The sequence below is a fragment of the Vespa mandarinia genome, chromosome 12 (assembly GCF_050613455.1).
Source record: "Vespa mandarinia isolate Hongniang chromosome 12, ASM5061345v1, whole genome shotgun sequence".
Taxonomy (NCBI): Eukaryota; Metazoa; Arthropoda; class Insecta; order Hymenoptera; family Vespidae; genus Vespa; species Vespa mandarinia.
Genome location: NC_140821.1, coordinates 768,026 through 786,714, shown reverse-complemented (window position 1 = coordinate 786,714; position 18,689 = coordinate 768,026). Strand labels below are relative to the sequence as shown.

At 37.0% G+C, this 18,689-nt stretch overlaps 1 protein-coding gene and 1 long non-coding RNA gene across 7 annotated transcripts in view; one reads left to right on the top strand and one right to left on the bottom strand.

Moving 5' to 3' along the window:
* Traf4 (TNF receptor associated factor 4) overlaps positions 1-18,689 on the top strand; it is a 27,739-nt gene extending 9,050 nt beyond the window's left edge. For 2 of the 6 annotated variants that reach the window (XM_035882755.2, XM_035882754.2), the window contains 5 exons: positions 16,670-16,774; positions 16,919-17,080; positions 17,182-17,499; positions 17,628-17,888; positions 17,985-18,687. In XM_035882755.2, coding sequence (XP_035738648.1) covers positions 16,703-16,774; positions 16,919-17,080; positions 17,182-17,499; positions 17,628-17,888; positions 17,985-18,338 — 1,167 coding nt within the window. In that variant the 5' untranslated portion in view covers positions 16,670-16,702 and the 3' untranslated portion in view covers positions 18,339-18,687. Of the gene's footprint in view, positions 1-5,250; positions 5,790-7,248; positions 7,381-13,109; positions 13,245-13,564; positions 13,758-16,669; positions 16,775-16,918; positions 17,081-17,181; positions 17,500-17,627; positions 17,889-17,984 lie in introns of those variants that run through there. The other 4 variants (XM_035882752.2, XM_085660638.1, XM_035882757.2 and 1 more) reach the window with 4 other exon arrangements.
* LOC118448912 (uncharacterized) lies at positions 818-7,021 on the bottom strand. Its single transcript, XR_004840247.2, has 2 exons — positions 6,590-7,021; positions 818-997 (listed from the first exon to the last, which is right to left on the bottom strand). It is a non-coding gene; the product is annotated as an uncharacterized LOC118448912 (long non-coding RNA).

Sequence of the window (18,689 nt, the reverse complement as noted above, 5' to 3'; positions counted from 1 at the left end):
ATGGCACGTCTGAATGCTCGAGAAGATTGGTTTGTTGAGACTCGAGATGAACTCGCGGCTTATCCTTTCACTCGGCCGTTTTATGATAGGAGTCTCCCAATGCCCGAGACGTACCCACGTAAATATGTATGTATATATGCGTATGTTGTCTCTACCGTGCGGTTACTCAACCGTACATAAGAAATAATACAAGGTGTTCATTTTGTATTTGGAACGGTGTTAAATGCGATAGTTTGCATAATAAAATATTTTCTTTTTTTGTTTTGTTTTGTTTCTTTGTTTCTTTGTTTTTTTTTCTTCATTTAATATAAACAATCCTTTTTATTCGAGCGTTCTCGTCATTCATTGATATTTTCGATGGTTAAAGAAGATTGAAGTTTCACGTGTATCAGCAGATGTTTTCATCATTAGAGTTATAACTAGCATAAGCATATACTAGGGATAATCGACTGGCTCGAAAACCGGTCGTAATAGTTTCAGTTTCCGGTCCCCTTCTATCGCTCGCAATTAGTCCCTTGTTTTCGCTTTTGTCAGCTCGACGATGACGACGATGTAGTTAATTGAAATCTTCTATAAACGATACTCACGCACGCTTGATTAATACATTTACATGTATATATATATATATATATATATATATATGCATACACATATTCTTTAATACCTTAGATAAAAATAGTCGTTTCAATGCTGAACACATGTGGATCCAATTTCATTTGGGTTGGTACATATTAATCTGAATAAATAATTATAAATACGTTTTATCTCTTATTTCTTATTCCGTGGAATTTTTTTCTCCCTTTCTTTCTCCTTTTTTTTTTTTTTTTAATGAACATGTACGGTAAAATGAAGTATTAAAGATATAAAGTAGCCTTGTTAATTGCCCAGGCAAGTTTCGCAAACTTGCATCCGGTCGTTGCATTTGCCTCTGAAAGCGTTCTTATCGTCGCATTGTCTTCCAAGTGCAACTGCGTAACCATCCTTTCGCCTGCCATAACTCGAACGAGAAGAATAAGAAGAAGACATGCGTGAAACTTAAATACATACATCGCAGCATAATTCTTTCTTTTTTTTTCTTTTTTCTCTCCTCCTTCGCTTGCTCAAAATACATACACAGAGGACACATACACACGCACACACATATATATATATATATATATCTGTAAGAGGAGCAGATGTACACGTGGCACAGGAAGTTTAGTTTTACACAAGGAGCAGCTGACCGATGCGAGCATTCCGGCTCGGAGGATGGTCTCAGTGGTTGGTTGCTTTCGAAAAGGGGATGACGATGATGATGTCTGCGTTCCAACCTAGCGCAACGTAGATATTACACCCACATGTTTCTCGATGTCACGGAAATGATCAAGTAGGGATGGAAGAGGGAAAAAGGGAGGGAGGAAGAGAGAGAAAGAGGGACAGACTGAAAGGGACAAGAGCTTCTCGAGAAACGGTCCATTAACTCGCACAACCACTAGCTTTTTCTATAAGCCGTTCGATAACTTCTAAATCACGCGTTCTACTTAATTAGAAGAAAAACCGTGGCTTTCAATGAAAACATACATACATAAATATATGTGTGTGTATGTGTGCGTGTGTATTATATGTAAATGATAATAATAATATTCTTTCTCGAGGCAAGATTTTATTATCGATCGTTCTACGTTTTATAGAAAATAAAATGAAAAAATATAATCGGTGCAAGGTGCAAAGACGAAAATGCTCTGTTTTTTTTTTCTTTCTTTCTTTCTTCTTCTTCTTCTTCTTCTTCTTCTTCTTCTTCTTACCGTTTCCCTTTTTTTTTCTTCCTTCGTTCGGCCAACCTCAAATTTGCCTGAAAATTTTGGAGCTCGTCGGTGTTTGAGGAAGATGAAGAGCAAGAGGAGGAGGAGGAGGAGGAGGAGGATGCAGAAAAGCTGCCGGTCAGATTGTGAGCAAGGGAAGAGAACTGCAGCTGCTGTGACAGCTGCAAACTTCCCAATATTATTCCTCGAGCGTGTTCCTATCCTCCGAATGCTCGGTCCCTTCGGTTCTTCTCTCTTTCCAGGTGCTTCTCGTATCGGCACCTTGAAAACTTTTTCTTTGTTACTCCTCTCTGAAAAAGAGTTCCTCTCGTTGCCAAGACGAGAAAGACGAACACACGTGTGATCGACCACGTGCGTTTCTTTCGATCCCAAAACTAATTGCAAGGCCTATTACAAAGAATTATCCAAAAGAAATATGGCCTTTACGCGCGTAACCTCGACCCAAGTATGAAAGAAAAATCGCTCGCATTATGCGATTCTCTATATTTCGCAAAACAACATCTCGTAGTTATATTAAAAATCGTATTAATCGTTGTTGCAATAATATAGAATTATCACAATTAATTCATGATCGATGGATCCTTGTATAGTGATTCGTGAGATCACGGCCTTGTTATGCCAAGATATAAGACGAGGGGTTAAGGATTATTACGAAATTGAACATATGCATGCGAATTGAATTGAAATGTTTGATCTTTGCTCGATGACTATAGACATATATGTGTTGTTGCAAGGCTAGATTTCAACGAAAGGATAATGTGTTATTGAGTGTCGTCGTTGTTATTGAGAAAGAGAAGAAAAAGAAACGAGTACAAAAAGAAAAAAAACAAAAAAAAATCAAAAAAAAAATGAAAGAGAAAAGAAAAACGAACACGATTGATCGATATTAAAACTTGACGATAAGTAAATCTTTCAACAATGAAAATCTTTTTTCCAAAGGGATATAAAATATATCATAAAAGAAAATCAGAACGATCGTAATAACCTGATTGTTAACAATTTCATCGAGTAGTCCCTTGATATGAACAAGAAACGTCACGCACCAATTATATAGATATACCCACAGAGAATTTACTTACATCCTACTGTAAGATTAACCTCGATCGAATTGCGAATAAAAGCAAGGGATCGTGTACAGTGCCAAGAGATCGTAGAATATATCTATCTCGAATAACATCTTCGATTCCAATTTTAATTCGCACGATGTATTCTCTTTTTGATATCGATCGTTGCCTTTCACTCAGAAATGAGCCTTCGAGTTGATTTTATTATAAACCAAAAAGAAGAAAATTTGATTGGGGAGTTATATGCACGTGATTTGGGTCGAGGGACACCTGCTGCCCTCCTGTCTTTTTAAAAAGGGACCTCAAATGGTACACACCCTTAGATCTCAGGGATTTCTTTCTTCCGCGAGAACACACAATGGTTTCCATTGTGAATTAATATCATTCTACCGGACACCTGATTTTATTCTGAGTACAAAGAGAAAATCTCGTCTTTCTCTCTATTTTTTTTCTTGTTGTTTTTTTCTTTTCTTTTTTTTTTTTTCATATTCAACTTCGTTGAACACTATCTAGAGAATAATTCGAGCAATATGCTTTCGATCGTAATCTTTTTGGAAGGGTAGCCTCGAACACATGTCATCGTAATTAACGTGACGATTTTAAAGGGGATGTCCTATTCGAGCTTCTCCTTTTGAATGTTTATTATAAATAGACGATACCCGGTAACAGAATAGTACGGTACAATGAAAACTTTTATCTTATGCAGTCGATCATTGAAAGAATTTGGGCCTTACGGTCCGTGATACGAAATTGGAGAATGGGAACAGATGGTATTTGAATAGTACACCATGTGGTGGCCCAGGAAGAATAGAAAATTTCAAATTCCATATTTTCCAATGCATTTCTATTTTCATCTTTATGATTATGCGTCTGGGGTTCTAACAAAATCGTAGATGAAAAGAAAAAAGAAGAATGTACGAAAAAAGAAAAGAAAAAAAAAAAAAAAAAAAAAAAAGAAAAAGAAGAAAATGTTTTTCAAAAAGAGAAAGAGAAAACGATTTAATTCGAGAGCTAATCGATATTCACTCGGCTTCGCTTTCAAACGCGATCGATAGCGTTCGAATATCGACTTCGAATGGGAGGAAATCTCAAGTAAATGTGCTCGATACTGGACACACCGGCTGCTGCCGATGCTGGCTGTTTGCTACATCAGGATCGAGAAGAGGGGCCCGTCTGGGTCCGATTGGTGGGGGGAAGGTCGAAGAAGGCCGCAACTGGCTAGATCCTGTCCGTATACACTTTAACTCGCCGTGAATGTGCAAAGTCGTCTCACACAACTCCCTACAATGTCGTTTTCTCTCCCCACTTACACTCGAATCTGCAGTTGGCAACACGAGATCATATAGGGTATAACATACATACGTATCAAACTATATACGCGCGCGCGTGTCTCTCTCTCTCTCTCTCAATCTCTTTTCTCGCTAGTCGTAAATGTGTATGTGATATAGAGATAGAAAGAGAAAGAGAGAAGGAGAGAGAGAGAGAGAGAGAGAGAGAGAGAGAGAGAGACGAATTCTTTTTCTACTTGAAAGGGTAAAAGGCTAGAAGAAGTATCGACTCTCGATTTAAAATTAACGACTGTTTAGAAATTTCGATATTTTACATGTATAAACTGGAAAACACAGAGATTAAAAGGGATATATTTTCAATTATATTCACAAACATTTTATATCAAATAATAATTATTTTTTATAGATTATTCCAAAATAGAGATAGAGAAGTAACGGAAAAAGATCGTCAAGTCAGTCAGTGATCTCGAAGGAACGATCTGTGGATGGTAGCAAAGAAAAATCACGGTTACATCGACTTGTGCCACATTGGAAGATTCTCTTCTCCATGTGTGTATATACATATGCGCTCGCGCACTTCTCGTCCATTCACCATCTTCCACCTTGTCTTTTCCTCTCCTTCTCTCTCTCCCTATTTCTTTCTCTCTCTCTTTTTCTACCTCGATGGAGAATCATGGAAAGAAGAAGAGAGGAGAAAGAGGATGACGTTAGATAGCTAAAGATTCGCACGCGAGGGGTGTAAAAGAGGAAAAGAGAGAGAGAGAGAGAGAGAGGCAGTATGAGAAGAGGATATCATGAAAATTACACCGGTATCGTGCATATTTTGTAGCATGCAAGAAAAGAAAGAGTGAGAGAGAAATAGACAGAGAAAAGGAGAGAGAGAAAGAGATAGAGAACCGTTTCGCGGATTATTCTCTTTCTCTCTTTCTTTCTCTGTCCTCGTTCGTTCAAAGCCGTTGGCCGGGCCCCAAATCGTCTATCCTTGTTTCTCCTACGGGGCAAACTACTCGGCCCGTCGCTCTCACCTAAGTTAACCAATCACAGCGCTCGGTCCAGCGGGCCCGGCGCAGCTGTTCCTCGACGACGACTACTCGCTGCAGCTTGCGTTCAGTCTGTCAGAGAGAGCCGTGACGCGCAGACCTTCGAGTTAGCAACGACTTAGCTGAGATTTTCACTAACGCGTGGACTCATTTTCTTTCTCTCTCTTTCTCTCTTTTCTCTCTCTCTTTCTTTCTTTCTCAGTTGTATGCTCGTTGAAACGCTCGAAGAGAAGACAGAGTGCGTGGCGGGAATTCGAATTCGTAGGGTCAGAAATTTGCCGATTTTGTGATCGAGCGTCTCGACTGACTGCTCGATAAAAAAATACGGGAAAAATCGGTGGGATCCAAGTGAAAGCGTCCTGTTGGAGAAGGGACGGTGGTGAGGAAGGAGAAGAAGGTGGTGGAGGAGTAAGCGAGAAAATGGTGCGCGGTTTGTCCCAGTGGACGAAGACCCTGAGCTTTCCGGCCAGAGTGTCACCTCAGAGACCTGCCAAGGAGTCAAAGGGCTTTCAAGTCAGCCCTAGTGCCAGTCCTACTTCACCACCGAGTCCTATAAACGATACGATGGACAAGACACCGATTATTACCGATGAGGTTAGCTTCGAAATGAATTCGACTTTCATGAAACACGTGTTCTAATAACACATTCATATTCCAATATTTCGACGTATTAACTTTAATTTGTCCTATGACTAATGACTATCAATTATTCATCCTTGAAGTATATCTCGTTTCTTTTTTGAATGACGACATTTCACGCTAACTACACAAGTATCATAATTCTGACGCTAAAAGAGAATTATCTGATATGTTTGGCATTAACCCCCTTTCGATTTTTGATCTTGCTGAGATAAGTAACTACTTACGTACTTAAACGTTCACTCCCATTGCCGCTGAATCAGAACAGAAATGACTTCTTAATCGTTCCTGTTATTGTGTAACTAACCAACGCAGAAAATATCCTTCGAGTCTTTCATATTTAACCGGATAAGATCTCAAAGGACTTCTTGCACGAAATTAATTGATTAAAATTAAACGATCGCTTCGATTATCAACTTTTTCTTATCAATACGTAACTCGTTGTTTCTGATAAAAAAAAAAAAAAAAAAAAAAAAAAAAAGAAAAAGACAAAGAAAAAAGAAGAGAGATCCGTTTTTTATTGTGCCGTTAAATATCTTTTGTTTGCTGCACTTTATCACTTCGATATATATATATACATACACACACACGCATAGGATTCACATATGCACGCGGTTACCTCAGCCCATCGATCGATAAAAAACGATTACCCTTTCCCCCTTCTTGTGTCAACAAATCGTAAAAGTAGTTTAACTCTTTGAAATTATTATACTTTTATACAAAGAACCTGGATAGTTTTACAAGTTCTATTATACCTTCTAGTGCGAAGAATTCCTTAGATATGTGTTGTAGGACTTCGATTTCAAGTTTATCAATGTACATGTTCAAGATAACGGTCTGTTGCCATTCGCTTATAATCGTCTTCAGACATCACTGTTTATGTATTTCGATGTTTCGTAGCAGACCATATATCATCTTTACTGTTACGTTCGCTATCACATAGAGGATACTTGTTTACCAATGTGATCACAAATTATAAATTATTTTTCATTTTTTTTTTTCACTTGAAAAGTGAAAAAAGAAAAAAAGAAAGAAAGAAAAGGAGAAGAGATAAAGAGTCAGATAGATCTCAAATGAAACGTTCACCCTAAATTTTTATTCGAACTTTGACGGATAAAAATAAAGCGAATGATCTCGACTTCAACAAATGTATTCTCATCGATCACGAATATGTATTTCTGAGAACATTGATAATACTATCGATCCAATACTGAAAGAAGTCCTTTATTATTCGTCTAAATATAACCAACGTTACTATCCTCGACCCTCGTGACTCGGGGCATTACGATCATCGAATGACGACAATGCAAAACATAAAAAAAAAAAAAGAAAAGAAAAGGAACTATAAGTACATTAACAAAACAATTTGTGCATATGCATAAGTATAATATGTGCGGAGTACGACACGAAGCATTGAATGAATCGACAAAAGCCAATTATTTCATTGACGTAAATAAAAAAGGGAATGAAAGGAAGTCTCAAAGAAATTTAACAAATCCAACAACATAATTCGAGTATAACGAGACCATTGAAAAGAAATCGTAAGGTACGCTTATTTTATGGCTCCAGTTCTATACGCATACATACATATTCACAATCTAGAATTTTTTTACATTGGTTCTATTCTCGCGAACAATCTCTTATCGAGGTAAATACGCGATTACGGGCTGATAGGACACATTATGGCACAATAATACATATATACCTACACAGTAGATGTAAATCCGTTTCCAATGTGTATGTTTGCGTATTAACCTATGTTTAATGTGTGTGTTGTACATTTCTTTTTTTTCTTTTCTTTTCTTCTTTCTTTTTTTTTTTATATATTACACAGAACTCTTCTGTCTATATATATATATAGGCAGAGAATTTTATCATTGTGTATCATACAAAACTAGAGCGACATGAAAGTTTACTGTATTTACACGGATCATAATCTGAATTACTATGTTAAGTCAACACGAGACACAAATGGCATCTTTTCAGTCTTCCTTATCGTAAATACTTTACCTTATTATATTAAGCTCATATAATTGGTTTTAACTAAATACTTTGATTTTGGTAAGAAGAGAGAGAGGGATAGAGAGAGAGAGAGAGAGAGAGAGAGAGAGAGAGAGAGAGAGAGAGAGAGAGAGAGAGAGAGAGAGAGAGAAAGAGAATACACACGCACACGCGCTTACTATGAAACTTCGAGCTTACTACCATTGCCTTCTAGATTATAAAACCGGAATAAATATGAAACCTTACAAGTGTATCGCGATATTACAGAGCACGGAAGGATCTTAGGAAACCTGTTATATAGAAAAGATACACGATCTCGACTAGTTAACAGGGATGAAAAGAAGTCCTTTCCTAGTTGCAACGACTGGTTTCGCCTAACTACCAATAAAACAAGCGTGTCCTTTAGAATGAGAACTATCCTTGACGATGATGAAGTAGTATTTCCTACTTCGTGAAAAAAGTTTTTCCTCGTCCCGTTGTCGTCGTATCGTGTCGTGTCGTGTCGTGTCATATCCAATTCAGTTACCGTTAATATATAATAGATAGAAAACATAGAAGCGTTTAGAAAAACATATATGGAGACACATAGAAGATGAGGATGAGGAAGTAAGAAATTTGTTGGAGAGAGAGAGAGAGAGAGATTTGTTGCGTCGCGAGTACAGCTGCCATTAATAGATAACAGATGAAATTGTTGGTTTATTCCGACGTGAACGAAAAAGAAGGTCTCTCTAATCCATAGATCTAAAAGCAGCTGCGAGATATTTGAATTATTCTATAGAATTTCTTTGTAATCTTTTATCGCGACACTTAAAATATTTAGATAAATATCGAAATATTTAAGGAACGATAAAATTTTTATGATTCATTTTTATCCCCCCGTCGAACTTTTGCCAATCAAAAAAGATTGTTCCAAAGGTTCATCTTTTCATATTTTAAAACAATGAGTAAGAATTAAGAAAAAAATAAGTAAAACAAATGTATAACGTGTCATTAAAGATCAGACGATTCGTAGACTTTTATATCTGTTTCTTTCTCATTGGCGGAAGTTAAATCGTGTTTCGAAGGAAATATGCGGAGGAACGGAAACGGAATGCGGTTAGCATATATTTAAAACGTCATTATAAGAAAGAACGATATGGTTGAAATTAATGTTCGGTCTGTATTAATTCAAGCCTCTCGAGAACGTTCGTATGCATGGAATTGTTCCGTGATAAAAAAAAAAAAAATCATCAGCTTCCTTTGAGAATGCTTCTTTTTCCGCTTATATCGATTATTTTCGATCAATTTTCGCACCTTTTCGAATAAAATTCATACGAGAATTTTCACGCTATAGTTAAAGGAGGCTCGGTCGAGTCACGTTGACAAGCCGGACGTTTTCTCTCTCTCTCTCTCTCTCTCTCTCTCTCTCTCTCTCTCTTTCTCTGGAGCCGAGTCTATATCGAATACACACAAATACACGTGCATAAGCGTGTCGTATATTTGGATTGGCGCGTTTCTCTCGCTCCTCCCTGCGGTCGATTTATTCTCGCACTGCGGTTCGTTCCACCAACAATGGACGCATGCAGGACTCACTTTCGCAACACGTGCGCCGCATTTGCGTCTCCCTTTGTAAGAGGGTACTTTTCAAAACAGGCAAACATTCAGGGGTGTGTATGCGTGCCGATGATAGTCTGGGTCTGGTTCTACGACGTGTAAACCGAGAAGAACTGACACTCGGTGGTTTGTTCGCGTAAACATACTTTCGGAAGATAACAATAGAAATGTCCACGGGTGGTATCTCTGGCGCGTGCTACGGCATTACTCCGGAAGACTCATCTTCTTCCTTTTGTTTTCCCAATGGAATTGTGTAAACTGTTTTAAATTATCGTCTCGAAAGTTTACGTTAACGAAAAGCGGTCCGAGTAAAATGTTACAGGCTGTATGTTTTCGAAATCATTTAGGTACAGGGTTTCAAACATTTTTTGCTTTGTTTCTTTATTTTTCTTTTTTTCAACTATTCATGTAACTCAAAATCCATAATATATTTTTCATGAATAGAGTATGCAAAACTTTATATGATCCGTTTTGTTTACATACTAAGTACAATGATCATGATAATGATCAAAAAATTAATTAATTTCCGTTTATCCTAATTCAATGATCACGGTATACAAAATGATCTCTCTGAGGAGCGAAGAAAAAAAGAAGGAAGAAAAAAAGAAAGAAAGAAAAGCAAATCGGCATAGTTCTGAGTAGCCGCGATAGAGTCAAAGAGTTGGGCCCACCTCTCGTCGAGGAGCACGCGCGAGCGAAAAGCAGGCCCTATCCCACGAAGACGCACGAAGGAGTCCGAGCTCGTTCGGAAGCAGTCGAGGCCATCTGTTACGCTTGGTTCCCACGCTTCCGCCGTCGCCGCCGCCTTTCTCCCCACTTTTCATCTTTGGAGCTCACTCGCGGTGTTCACTATCCCCACTCTACCACAAGTCTGCCGCCTCCTCGTCGGTGCTTTATTTTATACACCCGGGAAAGGCCTTTGCTCGTCTTTAACCACGTCTCCGCAGACCTAACCAATGGTATTATGAGGAAAAAAAAAATATCAAAAGGAAAGGAATATTTAAGATTAATAATGTCACTGATCGTCACAATTTTCTGTCATTTCTCATTATCGTATGACGATACGAAGTGTACGTTGCACTCATTGAACTCTTGAAACCCTACAGATCGTAAAGTAGTTTCTAAGATTACGACGCGATTATTTTTTCGAAAGAATAATGCTTTCCAAAGAAATGATACATCGATTCAATACTCTCTAGTTATGTATCCTATAATACTATAATTAATTTAATACCGATTAACTTAATCCATTCGAAAGAAATTTCTCTTGAAATATCATGCAGGTATGTACTACCGCCTTAGTTTAATGCAAGCAACTATTCGTTATTAAGTTATGTGAGAGAGAGAGAGAAAGAGGTAGAAGAGTCAGCGGGCTCGTGACCCTCCTGACGCAGGAATGCGAGATAACGCGGATGGTTACGGGCAACCGTAATTACGGCGTGTTAATTTAAAAGCAAAAGACCCGCCTATCTTCCCATGGTGAGTGCCACGACCGGAAGTTCCGCGGTATTAGCCGTTCCTCCTTCGCATTGTTAAACGCATTCCACCTCTTTCTCTCTCTCTCTCTCTCTCTCTCTCTGTCGTGAAACTTTTCTTGCATTCTCTTGCTAGCTCGGTTGCTAGTTACTCTGAGAAAAGTGTCTCTCTCTCTCTCTCTCTCTCTCTTTCTCTTATTATTACCTCGATTGTCGCATGGAAAATACGAAATGTAACGAACGTTCCTACGTTCATTATCGTTGATCGTAATCGTCGTCATCGTTAATGATTATCATTAACGTTTCTTATCGTCTGTTGAAAATTGAGAATAATTCGTGATCGATAATCAATCGATAATCGATCGTTTCAAAGTATCACGTAAAATGTCCGGACATCCGGGCACAAGAAAGAGACTCTCTTTGCGTTATGTACCTCAAGTACGATCTCATCGAATGCACGGATATCCGTACAACGTTGTATCACGTTCTAAGTAACGGTTCTATTCGAAGCACGATCTTTGCGACGATGTTTGCATTGTCACATCAGCTATCTCGATCGTTCCATAAGCTATAGATAACTATGGTATATATATATATACATACATACATATATATATATATATATATATATCGCGAGTCTCAGCAAGATGTCCATTAGAAAAGACAATTACTCTAGACAGGAAGTTTTCTTTGGGTACCTTTTGGAATGTAGCTTTCGTTAGAAATCAAAGTTGTCGTCAAATATAGATAGAGAAAGAGAGAGCAAGAGAAAGAGAGAGGTACATTAGCAATGCACGAATGTGTCGGTTACGCTTGAATTCAAACGGACAAGTTTTTCGTCGTGGAGGCACGCGACCTTGTCAGATCGGCGAACGGGAGAGGAGGAGGAGGAGGAGAAGAAGGAGGAGGCGGTGTAGCATCCTGATCGTCGTTGTCCTCCTTGATCTCAAGCTATAGCTTGAGACACAACACACGCTTTGATGTCGTCTCTTACGATCGAACAGCAGGTTTCTTTTTCTACGTTTAAGATCAATGAGAGAAAGAGGGAGAAACCGGGTTTGGAATTCATTAAGTTTGAAGAAAATGAATTAGTCGATGACGCTCTCTCGAATTTTTTTTTTTTCTTCAGCGCGGCTCGATCAAACATTTCTTTACTTTTTTTTTTTCCTTTTTTTTACCTTTGTCCTTTCTTCGAACAGAAATCTGTAGAATTTTCTTTTACCATTCCTTCTTATGAAACGGTAAAGATAATGAACGAAACGAGGACTTCTTTGAGGGAATCCTTTCATCAAAACCGAGGCTGTTTCCGTCGAGAAACGTCATGCCCCGTGATTCTCTTTGCTAGTACTTGATCCTTCTTCTGACATCGAGGAAGGCAGCATCGCGTGCGAAAGGAAAACTTCCTGTCGGTTATGTGTATAATATATATACAATATATATATATATAATGCACGTATATAGTGTATATATTATATATATATATATATATATATATATATATATATATAATCCTTCTGGTAAAGTTTGTATGCGTGTATATACGCTTTCGAGCGGAAAGCCTTCGAACCCCATAAATTATTCTTCGTGGGTCGCCATTCAGGGATTTCAAAGAGCTCGTGACCCGTGAAGGAAAGAGAAAGAGAGAGAGAGAGAGAGAGAGAGAGAGAGAGAGAAAGAGAGAGAGAGAGAGAGAAAGAGAGAGAGAGAGAGAGAGAGAGAGAGAGAGCGATATCTTGGGGGAGGCAAAGAGGCGGAAGAAGAAAATTAACCCTTGACTGTTGAGTCGCTTGTCGCGCTCGAGAAACTCTCTTTCTCTTTTATTATTATAATACGTACATACTAATGATTATGAAAGTGGCCTAAGTTATTCATATATATATATATATAATTTACGTTTTCTTTTTTATTATAATGTAGCTCAATATAAAAATCTTAAGAATCAAGATTTTCTATTTCTTTTAATTAGGTCAGATTCATAATACATATATATATATATATATATATATATATATATACATTTAAATATTTTATTATAAAACCTGATAAGAGGGAATCATGTGTAATTAATAATCGATTACATCAATTTGATCCACGTTATGTCATTACTTTATCATATAAGAAGAATGTTGCTCGTAAATATTGATCTCGATCACAGCTTATCTCCGATAAGCGTAGAGATCTTCTAAGCACGATATTTGCGCATATCATCGATGTTACTCGTGGTATAAAGAAAGAAGTGGAACGCAAGGATCGTGTCCGTTATTTCGATGTGACGTCACACGGACTTGTAACTTAACGCCCGAGGGCTAACCGAGACGTCGTTGGAACGCGCCTAACGTCGGTAATATTAATTTGTTCTCGATAAGAGCGAGATCAGGACATTGGAGGACCTTTATTCAAGAATCCTACATATACATACATATATATATATATATAAGTTGATCCGACTTTTTTACACTTCTTATCAGGATACATTCGCGTCACGTGTTCGAATGATATAGAACTTGAACTTTGTACTAACTAACAAGTCGTATTTCATCTCATTGTAATAACAATGATAATAATGACGTTAACGTCGACTGATTATTATTGTTATTATCATCGATTGCAATCACTTTTTTTATGGGATACATCCTCAAACAAGTTCTGCAAACTTTCTTATCTTATGTAACGTCATTCGGTAGTTAACACGGTTTTCGGCGGTCGTTTTTCGCAACAGCAGCTGATGCTGCGCTGCTACTTCTGCTGTTACAACTACTACTACTACTACTACTACTACTACTACTACTAACAGGATCCACCAAACTGAGAAACATAGATCATCGTGTCATATTCAAAGTGTTACATGACTTATGTAAGTCGACGTGTGAGATCGTTATTCTCCGACGTTTCTTATTTTCTTTTCGTCTCAGACAGTTCCTTATTTTTGAACAAGTACGTGAATGTCCGTTGATAATTATCATTAATCACTGATAAGAAAGATAACGAAATGAACGACATAAATGGATGTATAAAGGAAACGTATGGGAGTCAAAGAGCAGACATTGAAAATAAGAAAATGATGAAAATTAACGAGAGAGATCATTTTTGGGATCTGGAATAAAGGAATTATTTGTTCTACTGAGTTAGCCTCGCTTACGGAGAATACGTATAGCATTTTAAGATCATAAACAGGGCGTCTTTTTCTACGAAGGCTGTCAAAGATCAAAGATCATATACCGCTGAGTTTAAAAGAGCGTGAAGCGAACACGCTCTAAAGGGTGAGTATTCGAAAGGGAATACATGATGCGTCTTTCAAAATCAACTTTTAGAAGCGTTTCGTCTGATGAAATTAAATATCATTGAACTCTAGATAAAAAAAATATACTTTTCTATTAAGAGAAAAAAGAAAAAAAAAAAAAGAAAGAAGAGAAAGAAGAAAAAAATTCATCGTATAGTCAAATGAAAAAAATGAGGATGTGTTGTAAAACAAACGTTATATTAATTTTACTTACCTATTTTCTATAATATATATATATATATATATATATATATATATTTTTTTTTTTTGTCACAGTCCTGAAACTCTCCAAGGCAGGTCTGTCTTTCCATTCCTGGTCAGTGTTTATATCTCGCCGGCAGCGGCTGGTTGCGTTAGGTTCCTCGACCTTGCTGGTCGTGCAGGTTTCAACTTGCAAGCACCTCCAGACATCGCGAGAATATACCGGGTGTGTCCGCACGAGAAATGCAAATTCGACGTGGCCGTCCTATCGATGCCGCTATTACCATTAGTCGATTACAAATCATCTTCCATGTCGATGAACCTGACGATGAATTATTTTTAACGTCACGTTGTGATTCTACGAATAATATAGATTATTTACGTACCTATCGTATCGTATACATATGTATATCAAGGATCGGTGTAGATAAATTTTCTTTGCCAATGTGACGGCACCTTTAAACAAGCCCGAACGCTCGTGTTGTTTTCGAAGGAACGAAACAACTCCTCCCACGCGTTCTCTCCGATCGTGGCATCGATGACAACAGGATCGAACGAATGTATATGTATATATACCTTCGTTTCGTTTCTCGGTCTATAAACTAAACTATCGAATCTCGTTTTGGTTGGGCCATTTAAACAATTCGCGATTATAAATTAGAAATTGTTATAGATACGAGTGCGATTATTAGCTGAGTTGAAAAAAAAAAAAAGAGAAAAAAGAAGAAGAAAAACCTGAATATATTCTGAGCTTAACAGCCACCACCACCATCACCACCCGCTTGGTCTTAGCACGGGGGCCTATAGTCTCCTGCATCGAACGAGCTATTATGTATCACTATTTCCGACATACATATATACTATATATATATGTATATATATATATATATATATATATATTGGATCTTCAGCTTCCAAGAAATATGCACATTTATATTTGAGAATCAGTTGTTGCTTTTTCTTTATAATCAACAGCAAGGTATCCAATGGTAGTCGTTTCTTCAGAGATATTGGATTGTTTTCCCCTTTAGATAATTCTATTTTTTTTGTTTTCCTTTTCATCGATTAGCAAATTAATTATTTCTTTTTATATTTCTTATATTGTTAACACGTCGAAAGTTTCTTTAACAATTAAAGTGAAAGTTCCGTTAGTTAAGTTTACTGTTATACGAAAACTTTAAAGGAAATCCATCTGTAGTGACATAACCCTGCACAAACGTTATCTCTTCTTCCCTCTTATAACATTTATTTATTTTTCGTACGACCTCGGGAAAGATAATTTATTCAATCTCATCTGTCATCTTTTGCATTCCTCTTATGTACATAGGAGTCATGTACAGGTTAACATTCCTGCATAATATCATTTCTTTCGAAGATTATTCTTTCTCTCTACGTACGTCCTTCTATTCTCATTTTTCAATTAATTTCATTCTATTAATATATATACATACATACATACATACACATACATACATATATCTTTTTTCGATGCTTTTTCTGAAGTTTTATGCAATTAAGCGCGACGAATAAGGTAAAGTGAGCAGCGGGACCGCAAAATAGATTACGCAAATCTAACGGATCTCAAGAGAGCGACGCTATGTACTCCGTTGGACAGACTTGACGACGATCATCATGTTATCCCAATTACATCATTTGCGAAAAATTTAACAAAAAAAAAAAAAAAAAAAAAAATCCCCCATCTTATTCCCGATAAAACAGGCGAGAAAATTTGTTTATGGGATCAAGTTAAAAGCTTGAGAAAAGAAATAAAATTTCTTATACGGTGATTTTATTTCTTCTTTTTTGTTTTTTCATACCCCCCTCCCATTAAAACTAGGCAATCGTATATATATATATATATATATATATATATATATATATATATATATATCAGTCGTCTGATTAATTTCTATCTACTTTCTAAAAATCACCGAACGTCGAAATTAAATTGAGGAGGTGGTATCGTTGTTTAGTCGTAAAGATCTGAATCCTAATTAATTTATAATCCCGGCAATCCTCAAAAACTAGACTGATTCGTTTCTCTCTTAGAATCGCGCAACACGGTGTGCTCCTACCTTTTTGTCTTAAAAAAAAAAAAAAAAAAAAAAAAAAAAAAAAAAAAAAAAATATATATATATATAAAAAGAATCAATTAACCGAGCTTCTCATTTCGAAGAAAGGAGAGACTACAATAGACATCATATCTTTTCCTTTTTCTCGTAAAAGAAATATATAGAAGGTAAGAATGTACTGATAGAGAATCTTTTCTCGTTTGCTTCTTACAGAATTTCCACGACTTGGAAGCTGAAAAGGCAATAATGGGATCCATTGTTTACTGCATACATCACAAAGATGGTTGCAAATGGTCGGATGAATTAAGAAAATTAAAGGTATCGTAGTAATGTTTTTTCCTTTCGAACGGAATAACTTAATAAATTATAATATGCATGAGAAAAAAAAAACAAAAGAAAAGAATAGAAAAATAAGAAAGAAAGAAACAAATAAATAAATGAATAATATCGAATCGAATTTAGGCTCACTTGAATACCTGCAAACACGATGCAGTTCCATGCAGTAATAAATGTGGTGCAATGATACCGCGTGTATTGATGGAGGACCACTTGAAATATACTTGCGCCCAACGGAGGGCACGCTGCGATTTTTGTGCCAAAGAATTTACCGGCCACACCCTCGAGGTAAATTACTAAAAAGCAATTACAAAAATGATTGTTAACCGTGACACGACTGTTAAGCGTTGAACGTCTACATTAAATACTTTCTCGTTATCTCCTTTTAGAAACACACAGGTACATGCGGATACGAGCCGTTGTACTGTGAGAACAAATGTGGAATGAAAGTTCAAAGAAGACACTTAGGCCAGCACAAGTTGGGTGAATGCGCCAAGAGATTGGTTGCTTGTCGTTACTGCAACAAGGAGTTTGTCTATGATACGCTTGGTGCTCACCACGCAAAGTGCGGCCGTTTCCCAGTAGCCTGTCCTCATCGTTGTGAGACCGCAGTTTTGCCGAGAGAAGATCTCGAAGTTCACCTTAAAGATCATTGCACGACTCATTTGCTCTCGTGCACGTTTAAGGATGCCGGCTGTCGCTTTAAGGTACTTATATTTTTCTTTCTTTTTTTTTTTCTTTTTTGTCTTTACAGTACTCCTGATTAATTACTGGTTTTAACAGTTTGATACCTGACAAATAACCTAACACACTGATGATTCTCTTCTTTCTCCAGGGTAATAGATTTTCTTTGGATAAACATCTAGAGGAATCAGCGAAAATGCATCTCAGTCTAATGTGCAGCGTGGTGACGAAGCAGCAGCATCAGATAACGAGTCTAAAGTCTGCGATCAGTAAACTTTCGTTGAATTTTACTGGCACTCTTATATGGAAAATCACGGATTATACAGCTAAGATGTCCGAGGCAAGGGCCAAGGAAGGAATGGAACTCGTCAGTCCACCCTTTTACACTAGTCAATACGGATATAAGCTGCAGGTTATTATTCATTATCATATATATATATATATATATACGTATTATACACATAGTGATTCCTTTAAGTTCATAATCTATCTTCGATTATTATTACAGGCTTCGGTTTTCTTAAATGGAAACGGAACCGGCGAAGGCAGCCACATTTCTATATACATAAAAATTCTACCTGGGGAATACGATGCTCTATTGCGATGGCCATTTTCTCATAGCGTGTCTTTCACCATGTTCGATCAAACGGTCGTAGCAGAAAAAGCTTGCAATATCGTTGAAAGTTTTATACCAGATCCTACCTGGAAAAATTTTCAAAGGCCCAGTCGTGAACCAGATTCACTTGGTTTCGGATTTCCACGATTTGTCTCACACGAAATGGTTAAAAAACGACATTTCGTAAAGGACGACACAATGTTTATCCGAGTTAAAGTAGACCCTAGTAAAATTGTCGCTGTTTAAGTATAATATCATCGAGGTTTACCAAAGAAAATGTCTTTGATATTACAATCGAGATCGTTTTCTTTTTAATACATAATAGTGTGCTCGAATATCGCATAAGTGTGCTTTACAAGAGAAAATTTTTTAAATATTGTTATATTCATTCGTTGATAAATTGTTAAATGATTTAAAAGAAATCGAGCGATATTCGTGAAGAGAAATTTTTGACAAATATTATTCGTTGATATTTGATCCCTATTACTTTGTGATAATGGTACTTCAGAGATAGGAAATATGGTACTTATAGCAGGGACTGCTAAAAAATTTATTAATTTTCCCAGTTATTATTATGCTATAGAATATAGTTGCAAT